At 45.6% G+C, this 18,041-nt stretch overlaps 1 protein-coding gene across 1 annotated transcript in view; it reads left to right on the top strand.

Moving 5' to 3' along the window:
- The window catches only part of mrc1a (mannose receptor, C type 1a), a 202,376-nt gene that overhangs the window by 96,777 nt on the left and 87,558 nt on the right, over positions 1-18,041 (top strand). The window contains exon 8 of the mRNA XM_041184946.1: positions 11,728-11,885. Coding sequence (XP_041040880.1) covers positions 11,728-11,885 — 158 coding nt within the window. The remainder of the gene's footprint in view (positions 1-11,727; positions 11,886-18,041) is intronic.

The following is an 18,041-nucleotide window of genomic DNA, read 5'->3' as shown; positions in this document are numbered from 1 at the left end:
TGATCAAACCATCTGCATTGCTTTAGGTGATTGTGGATACAACGGCCTCAGTATGGACTGCAGATCCTTTAATGTGGAGTACTGCCCCCTTCAAAGGACTCAGGACATACAGGCAGGCCTGCTCCCTCTCAGTTGTCTGCTGCTCCCTGTGGTAATGTGTGACCTCACAGGTACCTTAAAGGGGTGGTGACAAAGGTTCACTTGATTGTTCCCTGAGCTGAGAAGGTTATCCTATGAAGTGAATTCTATACTCCCTGGAGTTGAAGAAATTGAGAGGTGATCTCATTGAAACGTATACATTGACAGGGTAGACACTGAGAGGCCGTTTCCCCTAGCTGGAGATTTAGAATTAAGGAAAATAGTCTCAGGGTAAGGGGGTGGCCATTTCAGGCTGAGGGGAGCAGAAATTTATTTACTTGAGTGTTGTGAATCTTTGCAATTCTGTATAACAGTAGGGTATGGCTGCTCAGTAGTTCAGTATATTCAAAGCTGAGATTGATAGAATTTAGGATAAACTTCATACTCAAGAAGCTTGGCACCATCCAAGACAAAGCAGCCCACTTGATTGGCACCTATTCACAAACATTCACTCCCTCCACCACCGATGCACAGTAGGAATTCACCAAGACTCCTTAGGCAGCATCATCCAAATCCACAACCACTACCATCTAGAAAGAGAAGGGCAGCAGATGCATGGGAACACCACCACCTGGACCGTCCCCTCCAAGCCACTCACCATCCTGACTTGGAAATATTTCACCTTTCCTTCACTGTCGCTGGATTATAATCTGCCTTCCTAACAACGCTATGGATGTACCAGCGGTTCAAGAAGGCAGCTCACCACCACCTTCTCAAGGGCAATTAGGGATGGGGAATAAATGCTGGCCTAGCCAGCAATACCCACATCCTGTAAATGAATAAGAAAAGGGAATCATAGGATATTGGAATCAGGAAGGAATGTGAAGATGAGGTCGAGGATCAGTCATGACCTTGTTAAATGGTGGAGAAGGATCAAGGAACCACATGGTCTACTCTTGCTTCTATTTCAGCTGGCCTTACAAGATGATATTTGAATCTTGGGTGTGTAACCTATCGTCTTCCGTTCACTGTGATATTTATGCACCTGTTGATTTGCTCAACCTCATCCTTACCACCACTTTGATACCATGGTCTCCTCTTTAAAAAAAAAAGACTCTTTCTCAACCCAGCAATTACCCCTGGTATGACCCTCATCTCCCCTCCCATAAGACTTGAAAAAGTGTGGTAGGTAACTGGTTTTAGCCAGATTGGCTGAACCAGGTAAAGCACTTTTGGGTGCTACTCTTGTCTATCAAAACTGTTCACTGTTCCAGGACCATCTTGGAATGCAAAGATAACTGCTGGCTACCTATCCTCACCACAACTATCTCCTTACATCTGCCTCTCCTAACTCCTCCACTCTCACTTACAACAACAAGTGTGCAGAGCTCGTGGACTTCACTGTTTCTAAGATTGTGACCATCAATCAGCTGCTTCTGCCATTTCCTTCTCTTCCTCCAGCTCACCTGGGTAAATGTCCTCTAAAGCTCACCGACCCTAGCCCTGAACTTGCATCATTCTCTAGTTTCCCTGCTTATGCACTCTTCAAGCTCACCTTGTGCCTGAGACCCATCCCTTGAGACAGAATCCGAAAGCACAGTGTTAGTTTTCACATGTATGCAGATGATCCCCAGTTCTACCTCACACTCACCTCCCTTGTCTCCTCCACTGCTGCTAAATTATCAAACTGCGTGTTTGACATCCTAATGGATGAGCAGAAATCTCCCCCAACTAAATTGGGAAAACTGAAACAATAGTTCTTGGTCCTCGCTACAAACTCTGCCCTTGAGCCACCGACTCTATCCATCTCCCTGGCAACCGTCTAAGGCTGAATCAGACTGCTCTCAAACTTGATGCCATAGTTAACCATGAGTTGAGCTACTGACCTCATATATGCTGCATCACTAACGTGGCATATTTCCATCTTCATAACATCACTCAACTCTGCTCTGCCTCAGCTCTGAAAGCCTCATCTATGTTTTTGTTACCTCTAGACCTGCCTTTTTAAAATTAATTCATGGGATGTGGGCGTCACTGGTTAGGCCAGCATTTATTGCTCATCCCTAATTGCCCTTGAGAAGGTGGTGGTGAGCTGCTTTGTTCAACTGCTGCAGTCCCTGTGGTGTAGGTACACCCACAGTGCTGTTAGGGAGGGCATTCCAGGATTTTGACCCAGTGACAGTGAAGGAACGGCGATATATCTCCAAGTCAGGATGGTGAGTGGCTTGGAGGGAATTTCCAGGTGGTGATGTTCCCATGTATCTGCTGCTCTTGTCGTGGGTTTGGAAGGTGCTGCATAAGGAGCCTTGGTGAGTTCCTGCAGTGCATCTTGTAGATGGTGCACACTGCTACTACTGTTCATTGGTGGCGGAGGAAGTGAATGTTTGTGGATGGAGTGCCAGTCAAGCGGTCTACTTTGTCTTGGATGGTGTCAAGCTTCTTGAGTGTTGTGGGAGCTGCACTCATCCAGGCAAGTGGATAGTATTCCATCACACTGACTTGTGCTTTGTAGATGGTGGACAGGTTTTGGGGAGCCACAAGGTTCCTAGCCTCTGACCTGCTCTTGTAGCCATGGTATTTAAATGGCTGGTCCTGTTCAGTTTTTGGTCAATGATAACACTCAGAACGTTTGATAGTGGGGGATTCAGCGATGGTAATGCCATTGAATGTCATTGGAGATGGTCATTGCCTGGCACTTGTGTGGCGCAAATGTTAATTGCCACTTGTCAGCCCAAACCTGGATATTGTCCAGGTCTTGCTGCATTTGGACATGGATTGCTTCAGTTTCTGAGGAGTTGCAAATGGTGCTGAACATTGTGCAATCATCAGCAAACATCCCTACTTCTGACCTTATGATGGAGGGAAGGTCATTGAAGCAGCTGAAGATGGCTGGGCTGAGGACACTACCCTGAGGATCTCCTGCAGTGATGTTCTGGAGCTGAGATGACTGAACTCCAACAACCACAACCATTTTCCTTTGGGCTAGGTATGACTCCAACCAGCAGAGAATTTTACTTCTGATTCCCATTGACTCCAGTTTTGCTAGGGCTCCTTGATGCCACATTCAGTCAAATGCTGCCTTGATGTCAAGGGCAGTCACTCTCACCTTACCTCTGGAGTTCAGGTCTTTTGTCCATGTTTGAACCATGGCTATAAGGAGGTCAGGAGCTGAGTGATCATGGCAGAATCCAAAACTGAGCAGAATACTGCTAAACAAATGCTGCTTGATAGCACTGTTGATGACCCCTTCCATCATTGATTGAGAGTAGACTGATGGGGTGGTAATTAGCTAGGTTGGATTTGTCCTGCTTTTTGTGTACAGGACATACCTGGGCAATTTTCCACATTGCTGGGTAGGTGCCAGTGTTGTAGCTGTACTGAAACAGCTTGGCTAGGGGCATAGCAAGACCTGGAGCACAAGCCTTTAGTACTATTGCCAGAATATTGTCAGGGCCCATAGCCTTTGCAGTATCCAGTGCCTTCAGCCATTTCTTAATATCATGTGGGGTGAATCAAATTGGCTCTGTGATTCTGGGGACCTCCAGAATAGACAGAGATGGATCATCCACTCGGCACTTCTGATTGAAGGTTGTTGCGAGTAATTCAGCCTTTGCTTTTGCACTGATGTGCTGGGCTCCTCCATCTTTGAGGATGGGGATATTTGTGGAGTCTCCTCCTCCAGTGAGTTGTTTAATTGTCCACTACCATGCACAACTGGATGTGGCAGGACTGCAGAGCTTAGATCTGATCCATTATTTGTGGAACCGCTTAGCTCTGTCTATCATTTGCTGCTTATGCTGTTTCGTATGCAAATAGTCCTGTGTTATAGCTTCATCAGGTTGATGCCTCATTTTTAGGTATGCCTGGTGCTGCTCCTGGCATGCCTTCCTGCACTCTTCATTGAACCAGAGTTGATCCCCTGGCTTGGTGGTAATGGCAGAGTGGGGGATATGCCGGGCCATGAGGTTACAGACTGTGGTTGAGTACAATTCTGCTGCTGCTGATGGCCCACAGAGCCTCATGGATGCCCAGTCTTCAGTTGCTAGATCTGTTTGAAATCTGTCCCATTAGCATGCCACACAACATGATGGAGGACATCCTCAGTGTGAAGACAGGATTTCGTCTCCACAATGACTGTGCAGTGCTCACTCCCACAAATACAGTCATGGACATTTGCATCCGCAACAGGCAGGTTGGTCAGGATGATGTCAAGTATGTTTTTCCCTCTTGTTGGTTCCCTCATTACCTTCCACAGACCCAGTCTAGCATCTATATTCTTTAGGACTCAACCAGCTCGGTCTGTTGTGCTCCTACCAAGCCAGTCTTGGTGATGGACATTGAAGTTCCCCTACCCAGAGTACATTCTGCACCCTTGCCACCCTCAGTGCTTACTCCAAGTGGTGTTCAACATTGGGGAGCACTGATCCACCAGCTGAGGGAGGGTGATGCCCATGTTTGACTTGATGCCATGAAACTTCACGGGGTCCAGAGTCGATGTTGAGGACTCTCAGGGCAACGCTCTCCCGGCTGTATACCACTGTACTGCCACTTCTGCTACGCCCGTCCTGCGGTGGTACAGGACATACCCAGGGATGGTGATGGTGGTGTCTAGGACATGATCTGTAAGATATGATTCCATGAGTATGACTATATCAGGCTGATGCTTGACTAGTCTGTGAGACAGCTCTCCCAAAGTTGGCACAAGTCCCAAGATGTTAGGAAGCAAGACTTTGCAAGGTTGACCGAGCTGAGTTTGCCGTTATCATTTCCAGAGCCTAAGTCGACACTGGGTCGTCTGTCCGGTTTCATTCCTTTTTATTGAGTTTTTAGCAGTTGGTTACAATTGAGTGGCTTGCTAGGCCATTCAAAGGGCACTTAAGAGTCAACCACATTACTGTGGGTCTGGAGTTACATGTAGGCCAGGTGAGGATGGCAGAAAGGACATCAGCAAACCAGGTAGGTTTTTAGGAAAATTGACAATGGTTTCATTGGCATCATCAGGCTTTTAATTCCTGATTTTTATGAATGGTGGGATTTGCATGGTGGGATTATTCTGGGTCTCTGGATTACCAGTCCAATGACAATGTCACCGCCTCTCCCTATTCCAATGCAATCCTGGCTGGCTTCCCACATTCTATCCTCTGTAAACCTGAAGTCATCCAAAACTCTGCTGTCCATATTCACACTCGTTCCAAATTCCATTCAGCCGTCACCCCTGTGCTTGCTAAGTTACATTGGCTCCGAATAATTGATTTTAAAATTCCTGTCCTTGTTTCCAAATCCTGCAGTGGTCTTGCACTACCCCCCTGTACCTCCACCAACACCAACCCCCCACCCCCCCCTCCCCCAACCCCCTACCCCACCACCACCACCACCCTCAACATCTCTGCAGTCTGCTCCATCCCCACAACCCTCTGATATACCTGATCTGCTCTAATTCTAGCCTCTTTCCGTGTCGGATTTTAATCACACCTAGGCATGAAGCTCAGAAATTCCCTCCCTAAAACTCTCTTAATTTGCTTTCCTCCTTGAAACATCTTTGACCAAGCTTTGGGTCACCTGCTATCTCAGCTTGGTGTCAAATTTTGTTTATAACGCTCCTGTGAAGCATCTTAGGATGGTTTATTATGTTAAAGAAACTATGCTGATACAAATTGTTGTTCTTGTTGCAGAGAAATGGTTCCCTACAGGCTACATGGGAAACTTCAAACTGGGTTTTCATAACTGTCTGTTCCAGTGACTGATTTATTTTTGCAAAACAGAGTGAATAAGATGTCTGTATAATTTTATTGGCTGTTTTGGTGATATAGCTAAGTCCTGAAGTAGTATATCAGATGGCAAACAAGGACCAGCACGGGTAGTATGCACTGAATGGCCTCTTTCTGTGCTGTTAGCATCCTTTTGAAAGAGCCCACGTTGTCAGGTGACACACCAGACCAGTGTTGTACAATACACTCATCACTTGCCACATGTGTTGAATTAGTCACAGACATATGGTGAATTTACTCTCTTCATCAAGTGAGAGATTTTAATCAGATGGACATTAGGATCTTGTGGCAACCCATTCGACTGAGGTCGCAGTTTCAGACTCTACCTGACACAATCCATGGCGATGATGAAAATAAGTAGAAAGTCCTGCAGGACAAACAATCCTTGACGTAGAAAAAACTGTAGCCTGAATCCATTAAGGCATATGGTAAAGAGGCCCCCACTGAAGGAAGTGAAAGGAAGTTGAAATATTTTAGTTGCTGCACCACAACTGGATGCCTTATGGTGATTAGTTGCTACCACTGAAAACATTCTTCGACAGAGCTGTTGTCACAGTGCAGTGTTTTAATGCTCATCTTTAGTCTTGTCCTTCAATCCCAGTTCATGTCTGAGCAATGGTTAAAAGATTCGGATATATTTTGAACCATGTGGCAAATATGCTGCTTTGAACAATTTTGGAGAGCATCAAAGTCCTGTTGGACAACACTGCAGCAGACACACCAACAAATCCCACTGAGATGCAACACAACGGGTGTACAAAACCAAACAAAGCTACCTGGTAAGGGAAAAAAGACTTGAGACTGAGATAAGGGAAATTGGGGCTCAGCTGTATTATCACCTTCAGGAAAATCTACAAATGTAATCTGATATTCATCCTCAATATCTTTGTGACTGGTTCCTTCCTGACAACATTGATGTTTACAATATTAGCCTGTTTTCTGTTCGCAAGCACATCAAGGGAGTTACAAACTATTTTATTCAACTGGTTCAACATTTACATGACATTTCTTGTTGACTAGCAGTGCAACATTGGGCAGAACCTTCTCCCTCTGGAGTTTAGGTTTGGTAGTGGGAGTGGAACTGAGAGTGAGTTCCACTAGGGGGGTGGGGGACACACGCAATCCTGCACTGTTCAGCTCATTACATATGCACTCACAAGGAGTATGGTGAATCTCGCAAAGGCAGACAAGAAGTTGCTGTTCTTGCCATTACCTCATGGGGTCGAAGGTCTAGGTGCCATATTTAAAGGGCACCCGATAGTCATTCACTCACTGCAAGCCACGAGCTCTGGATTCCCCACATCACAGGCTGTATGTCACAGACCAGACCAGGTCCCTGCAGACTCCCCTCCAGACTGTCTAGGAAAGGCGGTAGGTGCTGTTTCTCAGGGGTGTCATCAGGAGGCTGCTCTCTGACCACAGAAGCCTGGGCAGAAGTTGCAGTGGAGATTACCACCTGTGGGGCTCAGGAGTGTTGGAAAAGGATGAACAAGCTGCTGTATTCTGCCAAGGTAAGTGCCACCACCTACTCACTGCAAAGTGACACTCATAAGAGCATCAGGCAGTGTAAGAGTGCGAGTGCACAGAGATGTCAAACGGGAGTTATGGTTTCATATCTCAGCAGCAGATGGGACAAGTGCACTGAATGTGTGCCAGCCATTTCATGCTTTCAAATTCTATCAGTTGCAGCACTTCCTGTTGGTTAACCATTTACTGGGGAGGGCTCAGGAGCTGCCATAGGCATGCATGCTCCTAAACTGCTCATGAATCATTGGGTTGACAATCAATCCTTCTGACTGTCTGCAGGACAAGAACAGCCACCATAGGAGGAAGCGGGCCAAGTCCAGCGGTGGCAGCCCGATATTAGAATTCTAATGACCTTCAAGGAGAAGGCTGCAGAAATAGCTGGGGAGGAGCAGTACCATGCCTGTGCCAAGGTTGAGACAGGACTCTCCCAGGAAGCCAGTGAGGATACCTCCTCTCTACAGCTATCAGATGCACCTATAGATAAATGAGCCTGCTTAGGCACCCACTAAATCTTTCTTTTCTCAATTCCAGGTCCCAGCAAGAAAAGGGGAAGCAAAGAAGGGAGACCACCCACAGCACCAGCTCTAACCTCACCTCTGAGAATGATGCCTCAGAAGGTGTGCTTTCACGGCATACATCTGCACTCTCCACCAGTGCAGAGACTTTCACCTCGGTGGGTGCACATTCTAGAGTAGGTTCATGGGCACAATCTGGTGAGCACATCACTGATACAGGTCCATAGCTGGTGGAGGAAGTGACAGCTGAGGCCTCTAACACTCCAAGGGGTGCTGGAGACCAGGTGCTTGCTCAGACCCAAGCCTCTGGACTCGGCCATAAAAGACCTGATGGAGATGCGGAGACTTGAAGGGGAGCATCAGGCAGAGACGCCAGAGGCCATGCACACTCTGGCCTGAAGGCTGGAGGAATCTGTCCATGTTCTGTCTGCTGTCATGTCTGCAGCATGCGAGCACTTGGCTGTCTCAATGGAAAGGATGGTGGCTGCCTTGGTGACCAAGGTCCAGCAGAACACGCAGTGCCTGCTGAATATGTGCTCGGACCTGCACCCCGTCGCTCTAGCCATTCCCCACTTACGCCCCATGGAGCTCCACTTCCCTCTCCCACTCTGGCCATTCCTCCCTCCGTCAAGAGAAGATGGCCTTCAGCTCCAGACCTTGCTGGACTGAAGCTGCAATGAGACCCACGAGTTATGGAGGAATGCTGCTGTCTTGGAGGTTTGACCAGAGAGATGAGAAAGCACCTGAGCATGGTTCTCCATTTAGTTGACTAATGATTATTAGGGTGCTCCTTTATTTGGCCATTAAGCATCCCAGTAACTCCGCCCACCGCTGAAAACCCTCCGCCCACTTTGAGTCCTGGCTCTCACTATGGGACTATGTTGTGACATTGCAAGTAAAACAATGGTGCACATCTCCTATCGACGAAGATTCAACACCTTCTACCCTCCCCCGGCATCACCAAGTCCCACCTATCTTCATTTGTTCACCAACACCAACATTATCCTTCATCTCCTCCATTTGCCTTGCATCTCCCCTGTTACCCTTGACCCTATAATACTTTATGGCTTTATCCCTGCTCTTCCCCATGAGCCCATAACTGTTTAAGTGCATATACTCATCCTGACCCTGACCCCTCCACCCCGAGGCCACTGTTAAGCTGACTTTTTACGATCGCCTATAGTACCTATGCCCTGCCTATGACCCTGCCACTTCCACCCTGCTGGATCCAACTGCCCCCTGTAACCATCACCATAACCTCTGCCTCCCAGTACCCTGATCTTAACCGTCAGGACCCAAACCTCGACATTCACACTGCTCCCCCCTTAGAGGTTCCCTTTGCAATCAATATAAAGACAGCCCCTTCCCCAACCAAAGCATGACCAATGGAGGATCAGCTTGCCTCTCTTGGCCACAGACAGCCTGCGCTGTCCCTTCCAGCTTTTCTTGGCCACTGCTCCACACTTGTCCTCTAAGCCTGCCTCCTTCCTCCCTCCTTTGGTTATCCTCCACACAACTTGCGCCACCACCACCCAGTCTCAAGCATAGGCTGCCATTTACAGATGCTCCCCAAAGAGGACAGTGCAGTGGCAATTCACCGTTAATCATGGAAGAAGTCTACCTCACCAGGTGCACTCTTATATGCATTTGTAAATGCTCGCATTCTAATTTCCCGCTGCTGAGGAACTTAATTTGGGGGGGGAGTTTAATTCTGGTGACCTGGCCTGTTAATGAACATACATAACAACCTAATACATGACAAAGGGCTTCCCGACATTGTTCTTCAGGAAGCTTGACTCGCCTTTAAAGTCTGAAGAATAGAATTGCAAAAGTTCACCCTGCCTCTGAGAAACTGATCTTTGGCCTCCTGCCAAAGTAAGTTTTTGACTACCAAGCTTCCCGCTGCTTGGTGGGGCCAGAAGATTCCACCCATTGAGAGGGTAATATAATCCTGCAAGTGTGATGGTTTACCCCGAGTTCAGGAGGCTCTTGATATTTGCACCAATGTATAGTGCTATGTCCTATATGAAAGGAATTATTCTTTTTGTACTCCACTAGTGTGCAACCACGCAAGAATGCCTGCTACCCAGAACCTCTCGTGACCCCTTTAGTTTAAAGCAATCATCTCTGCCACTCTTGTTTATAGGAGATGAAGGAATAAAAGAATGGTGCCTCAGAAATGATAGTGAACCGCTGCAGTCATGGCACATGACCATTCCACCAATCACAGGCAGTAGCTGAGTGCAGGAATGACAAGCCTAATACTATAACCAGAATGAATATTGAACATATTATTGGGATGTCAAAGGCCTGCCTCTGGCGTCTTGACTGTTCACATTAGAGTGGGACTGGACGATTGAGAGGTTGTTGGTGGTTACACCTTAAAGTACAACCCATCCAAAGAATTTCTTGAATAATGCCAGCTGCTGCATTCTTCACATTTAGTCCTGTGCCCTGTGGATTGTAAAACAGGATAGCAAAGCCATGGCACAGGAAGAGTGTGAAAATAACAAAGAACTAGGTGCTGAACCATCAATGCTGCAAGGAAAACTGGTGCACCAGGCACTAATTCAAAATGCCAGGCAATGAGTGCCCCAGCAAAACCATTTCTTAAAGCTCCATTCCCTCTGTAAAGTAACTGTACCCATCTATGATTCACTCTTTTATCTACTCCTTAAATCAATATGGTTCTTTACGTGTTGCGGTCAGCATTTGTAGTTTATTAGGCATGCAGTACAAGTAATTGTACTTAACATACACTTAGCAGATAGTGCTTACTACCAAACCATGGCATGTATACGCAGGACTCAAACATGTTACAGTTTTAAGCTCAACATACTATCAATCAGACCTTTTACAGATTTAAATGGCCTTTAGACTTTGACACTTATAATATATTCCCCCTGCCTCAGTACGAATTCAGCAGTTTAGGAGCAGGTTCAGAGTTGCGGTTCACAGCTGGTTGTCAGGATTATTAACTGTCCTTTTCATTGGATGACCTGTGATTTAGGATTTAAAGCACACCACAGCTTAGCGCAGTTCCAGAAACATATTTAGAGGTGGAGTTAACCAATACATGTGGCGATTCTCAAAACAAAAAGCTGGTTAATCCCTGGTACACTACCAACAATTTCTAAGTTTACGATACTATAAATGTAAGCGATCAACCATAAGCTTCTTTCAACAGTAATATTCTGTATAGCAGGAAATTCCATTTTGAATTGTTTTCAGAGTATTTATTCTTTTCTAGAATTTTAGAGAATTTTCTTGTACAACTGCCTTATAGACTCCATGTGTTTCTGGTGTGCCACAGTATTTTTCTCCTCCTTCAGGCCATTGGCATGACTCAGGGTAACTCCAGGGACAGACCTCCCCTGGTTGTGTTCCCTGCCTAAATTTAGGGGTGGAAATCCAAATGCAGGACTGCAGTTATACTCTGACCCATGGAGGTTGGTGGAGTGCTGCTGACAGAAAGAAGACTTATAATGCTTCAAATCAGCGCAAGGTAGGGAGATGAGGTGGTGGTGGGGGGGAGGGGTGGTGAGCTGTGGTGGGTTCCACTAAAAAAATTGTGATACTACATCTTCAGCCTATCCCTGGGTTTACTGCAGACTTTTTGCTCTTAGGGGCTGGGAGGCAATTCTCCTGCACAAATTGTTCTTAAGGTGGGAATGCCTCCTCTAGCCTTACTAAAATACCAATGTGGGCCTACGCTCTTCTACAGACAGACAGATCTACGCTCTCTTATTGTACCGGGGATGCCAGTTCCCTAGTGCTGGGTAGAGGAATATCTACCCCAACCTCATTAAAATAAAACATTGTTTTTGTATTTATTGCAGTATCCACTGATGAGCTGTGGCTTGGGATGAATGATCTTAAGATGCAGATGCTGTTCGAATGGACAGATGGATCCCCAGTGTCTTTTACTGCCTGGCTGCATAATGAACCAAGTCATTTTGACAATAAGCGAGAGGACTGTGTCATGATGAGGACAAAGGTTATAACAAATTCTATCCATTTTGCAACTTAAGACAAGGGCATTTTTATATGTGCTGATTTATAATAATGAAGACGATTTTTTTCAAAAAACTGAGATGAAGGGCTAAGGCCCATTGTACAGCAGCCAGATTGGGGCAACATAAGAGATAATTTCCCAAGTATTGGTACATTGATAGTAAACTTGTATTTAAAAAGGACTGGCTAGAAGTTACTTAAAAAGTGAAGGTTACCTTGACACCATTCATTTTGCCTGGGACTCTGGCTGCAAGCAATGATTGTTTTTCAATTTAGTGCCTCGGGTTACCTTCCAGGTCAGTTGAAATCTCTGATGAAAATCAATGGACCTATTCTAGGATACAAAGACCCTGAATTTCCTTCAGAAATTTCTTTAAGAATTCTACCTGATCTGCACCATAACTGAATCTTCTTGAAAACATCAGAGTCTCAGTAGTATGATAAAAGCAAGATACTGCAGATCTGCTGGAAATCTGAAATAAAAACAGCGCTTCTGACATGTGTTCCTTTATCCTTAACCGGGGTTTCCCCCCACTGTGGTTGACAGGGCCCTCCACACCCATCTCCCACGCCTCTGCCCTCACACCTTCCCCTTCCTCCCAGACCGTGATAGGGTCCCCCTTGTCCTCACTTTTCACCCCACCAACCTCCACATTCAAAGGATCATCCTCTGCCATTTCTGCCAATTCCAGCATGATGCCACCACCAAACACATCTTCCCCTCACCCCTCCTGGCACATTCCAGAGGGACCATCCCGTCTGGAACACCCTGGTCCACTCCTCCATCACCCCCAACACCTCATCCCCTTCCCACAGTACCTTCCCATGCAATCGCAGAAGGTGCAACACCTGCCCTTTTACCTCCTCCCACCTCACCATCCAAGGGCCCAAACATTCCTTTCAGGTGATGCAGTGCTTCACTTACACCTCCTTCAATTTGGTCTACTGCATTCGCTGCTCCCAATGTGGTCTCCTCTACATTAGGGAGACCAAACCCTAGACTGGGTGATCACTTTGTGGAACACCTTTGGTCTGTCCGCAAGCATGACCCAGCCCTTCCTGTCACTTGCCATTTCAACATACCATCCTGCTCTCATACCCACATGTCTGTCCTTGGCCTGCTGCAATGTTCCAGTGAAGCCCAATGCAAACTGGAGGAACAGCACCTCATCTCCTGATTAGGCACTTTACAGCCTTCCGGACTTAACGTTGAGTTCAACAATTTTAGACCATGATTTCTCTCCTCTATCCTCACCCCTTTTTTTGACCCCTTTTTTCCAGGTTCATTTTTATTTTTTATCCACTTATTTTTATTTCCATCTATTTTTTTAAATTTTTGTTCATTTAACCATTGTTTTATCCCCTTTTATTAATCCCACCTTTTATCAATTCCACCTATTATTCCATTTTCTATCCTTTTTTCCCCACCATCACCCCCTCCCCACACCACAACCCCAAAAGGGCCACCTGTTACTTGTTCCATGTTGTTCTTTCACACAATGCTACCCTTGCTCTGCTATTACATTCTATTTTCTTACCTTTACGTCACTCCCTTTGTCCTTTTATTCATGATATCTTTGTCAATCTCTCCTTTGTCCTCGTCTATTGCTGGTCTTTTATTCAGCTTCACCTGCTCCACCTCCCTTAAACGGTATAAATTTCATCATATTTCAACTTCTCTCCAGCTCTGAAAAAGGGTCATACGGACTCGAAATGTTAACTCTGTTTCTCTCTTCAGAGATGTTGCTAGACGGCTGAGTTTTTCCAGTATTTTCTGTTTTTATTTCAGAGTCTCAATAGTGCTGGGTTCCTCCCAATTCTCAGGTAACCTGGTAAGGGTTAGAACTCCCACTGGCCGACTCTGCCAGGCAAATGGTGTCCATTGGTGAACATGATGCAAAAATTCTCACACTTTATGTACCTGCTTTATTAGCTCAGTTGGAACAGAGTGCAGAATGAGGAGCCCAGCATGTTAATGAAATGAGGCCTGCCAATAAGCAAACGTGAGTCCTTAGGGGAAGGTCTAGGCCAAAGATGTAGCCTAAAGCCCCAAGACTGGAGAGGGCTGTTTAAAAGTTGTGATTGGCCTCCTTACACAGAGAGCTGATAGAACACTGGGAACATGAGGCAGCCGGGTTATGGAGATGGGTCTACAATGCACTGGCAGAATGCAAATTAGGTGGTTTCCCATTTGTCTAAAAGCTATGGTAAGGACAACAATTCAGCAAAGGAGGACCAAAGGATTGATTAAGAAGGGGAAAATAGAGTACGAGAGTAAGCTTGTGGGGAACATAAAAACTGACTGTAAAAGTTTCTATAGGTATGTGAAGAGAAAAAGATTAGTGAAGACAAATGTAGGTCCCTTACAGTCAGAAACAGGGGAATTTATAATGGGGAACAAAGAAATGGCTGACCAACCAAATACATACTTTGGTTTTGTCTTCACAAAGGAGGACATAAATAACATACCAGATATGTTAGGGAACACAGGGTTTAGTGAAAGGGAAGAACTGAAAGAAATCAGTATTAGTAGGGAAATGGTGTTGGGGAAGTTGATGGGATGAAGGCCAATAAATCCCCGGAGCTTGATAACCTACATCCCAGAGTACTTAAGGAGGTGGCCCTAGAAATAGTGGATGCATTGGTGGCCATATTCTGAGATTTCATAGACTCTGGAACAGTTCGTACAGATTGGAGGGTAGCTAATGTAACCCCACTAATTAAAAAGGGAGGCGGAGAGAAAACAGGGTATTATAGACCACCCAGCCTGACGTCGGTAGTGGGGAAATTCTAGAGTTCATTATAAAAGATTTAATAGCCTAGCACTTGGAAAACTGTGGCAAAATTGGACAGGGTCATCATGGATTTATGAAAGGGAAATCATGCTCTTCTGGAATTTTTAAAGGATGTAGCTAGTAGAGTTGATGAGGGGGAGCCAGTGGATGTGATTTATTTGGACTTTCAGAAGGCTTTTGACAAAGTCCCACATAAGAGATTAGCATGTAAAATTAAAGTACATGGGATTGCGGGTAGTATATTGAGATAGATAGAAAACTGGTTGGCAGACAGGAAACAAAGAGTAGGAATAAACTGGTCTTTTTCTGAATGGCAGGAGTGACCAGTGGGGTGCCACAGGGATCGGTGTTGGGACCCCAGCTATTCACAATATATATTAATGATTTAGATGAAGGAACTAAATATAATATCTCCAAATTTGCAGGTGACACAAAGCTGGGTGGGAGGATGAGCTGTAAGGAGGATGCAGAGATGCTTCAGTATGATTTGGACAAGCTGAGTGAGTGGGCAAATGCATGGCAGATGCAGTATAATGTGGATAAATATGAGGTTATGCACATTGGTAGCAAAAGCAGGAAGGCAGATTATTATCTGAATGGCTATAAATTGAGAGAGGGGAATGTGCAACGAGACTTGGGTGTCCTCGTACATCAGTTGCTGAAGGTCAGCATGCAGGTGCAGCAGGCGGTAAAGAAGGCAAATGGGTCTGTCCGCAAGAATGACCCAAACCTCCCTGTCGCTGGCCATTTTAACACTCCACCCTGCTCTCTTGCCCACATGTCTGTCCTTGGCTTGCTGCATTGTTCCAGTGAAGCCCAACGCAAACTGGAAGAACAACACCTCATCTTCCGACTAGGCACTTTACAGCCTTCCGGACTGAATATTGAATTCAACAACTTTAGGTCGTGAGCTCCCTCCCCCATCCCACCCCCTTTCTGTTTCCCCCTTCCTTTTTTTTCCAATAAATTATAAAGATTTTCCTTTTCCCACCTATTTCCATTATTTAAAAAAAAAATTTTTTTTAAATCTTTTATGCTCTCCCCACCCCCCCCCTAGAGCTATACCTTGAGTGCCCTGCCATCCATTCTTAATTAGCACATTTGTTTAGATAATATCACCAACTTTAACTTTGACACCTATGTGTTCTTTTGTACTATTGTTGTTGACATCTTTTGATGATCTGCTTCTATCATTGCTTGTTTGTCCCTACAACCACACCCCCACTCCACTTCTCTCTCTCTCCGCCCCCCCCACACACACACCTTAAACCAGCTTATATTTCAACTCTTTCTTGGACTCAAACTCAAGTTCTGTCGAAGGGTCATGAGGACTCGAAACGTCAACTCTTTTCTTCTCCGCCGATGCTGCCAGACCCGCTGAGTTTTTCCAGGTAATTCTGTTTTTGTTTTTGTTTTGGATTTCCAGCATCCGCATTTTTTTTGTTTTTATTTTTATATTATTAAGGCAAATGGTATGTTGGCCTTCATAGCCAGAGGATTCGAGTACAGGAGCAGGGATGTCTTGCTGCAATTATACAGGGGCTTGGTGAGACCACACCTGGAATATTGTGTGCTGTTTTGGTCTCCTTATCTGAGGAAGGATGTTCTTGCTACAGAGGGAGTGCAAGAAGGTTTACCCGACTGATTCCTGGGATGGTGGGACTGACATTTGAGGAGAGATTGAGTCAGTTAGGATTATATTCGCTGGAGTTCAGAAGAATGATGGGGGATCTCATTGACACCTATAAAACTCTAACAGTACTAGACAGAGTAGATGCAGGAAGGATGTTCCCGATTGTGGGGGAGTCCAGAACCAGAGGTCACAGTCTGAGGATACGGTATAGACCATTTAGGACTGAGATGAGGAGAAATTTCTTCACCCAGAGAATGGTTAGTCTATGGAATTCGCTACCACAGAAAGTAGTTGAGGCCAAAACATTGTATGTTTTCAAGAAGGAGTTAGATATAACTCTTGGCTTGAAAGGGATCAAAGGATATGGGGAGAAAGCGGGAGCAGGCTATTGAGTTCGATGATCAGCCATGATTATAATGAATGGCGGAGCAGGCTCGAAGGGCCGAATGGCCTAGCCCTGCTCCTATTTTCTATGTTTCTAACGACTGTCAAGATTGCAGTCAACGAATATTTGAGGCCAAAGGCACCTCTTCCATAAGCTACATAGTATTGTAGCCCAGAAGGAGAGCATTAGATGGTCTCCATGTGAAACACAGGCTGGAATTTTGTATCTCCTCTGGGAGTGGGCTGGAAGGCTGGCGTGGTGGTGGGGATATTGTCTAAAATCAGATGGAATGCTGTTGCATACCTACCTCCGCTGGGCAGACTATTTTGCCGTTGGACCAACTGAGACCCTTCAGTGGCCAATTAAACTCTGGCACCCTGGCTGCAGGCTCTGCTGTTTGGGCTTCCTGATCACTGCCTCTGTCCCTATCCCGCACTGGGGCCTGCACTTATCTTCCAATCCATCCTCCAACGATACCCGATTGGGGACCGACTGCAGTCCCAGCAATGGCCAGCACTCCCAGTGGCGCTGCTGGGATTTATGAACAGCCGGCCATCTGATTGGCTGGCAGCTCTTGGAGGCAGGACGTCGTCCCTCATGCGACTGGAAGCCACAGCCTCAAGCAGTTGACTGCCAGCGGGCTGAGCCACCGTCTCCACATTAAATTCATCCCACAGTGTTAAAGCAAGATGCTTGTTGAAGATAAATTAAAATTTTTAAGAGATGGGAGATACACCTCTTAATTATCAGTTTTACTCCAGTTAGTAATCACACTTTATATTTTACATTTCTCAATATTAATTTCCATTTGACATTCTCCAACTCGGCAGATGGACGAACCTGCTCCATTCATACACACATTTAATTTAACCTACTTTGAAGTGTACAATTGTAACATTTAATTTAGTGTAACATCATAATTGTTTCTAAGTTGAAAATAAGTGTTATATGCAGTTATAAACTGTGGCAATGCGACCTGGAAATATGATGCTTTATATTGGGCAATTGAGTGGGACTGGAGTCATATAGACCAGACCAGGTATATATGGTAAGTTTCCTTCCTAAAGGACATTAGGGAACCGGTTGGATTTTTATGATAATCCAATAGCTTGGTGGTCACTTTTGGTTCTTTTGGCTCATACCATGTGATTGATTTTCAATTCAAGGCCAGGAAACTGAGGCCCAAATAATTTGTACGTCCTGCAAATGTGCCGCATCTACATCACTCTCGCGACACAATCTTCAAATGTAAATGCCATAATTGGGCTGGACTTGAGCACTGTGCCCAGTTAGTGATGCTGAATCTTAGCATGATGAGTGAGTTGC

The sequence above is a fragment of the Carcharodon carcharias genome, chromosome 3 (assembly GCF_017639515.1).
Source record: "Carcharodon carcharias isolate sCarCar2 chromosome 3, sCarCar2.pri, whole genome shotgun sequence".
NCBI classification, from domain to species: Eukaryota; Metazoa; Chordata; class Chondrichthyes; order Lamniformes; family Lamnidae; genus Carcharodon; species Carcharodon carcharias.
The sequence above is the reverse complement of the archived record's forward strand: the minus strand, read 5'-3'. Positions and strand labels throughout refer to the sequence as shown.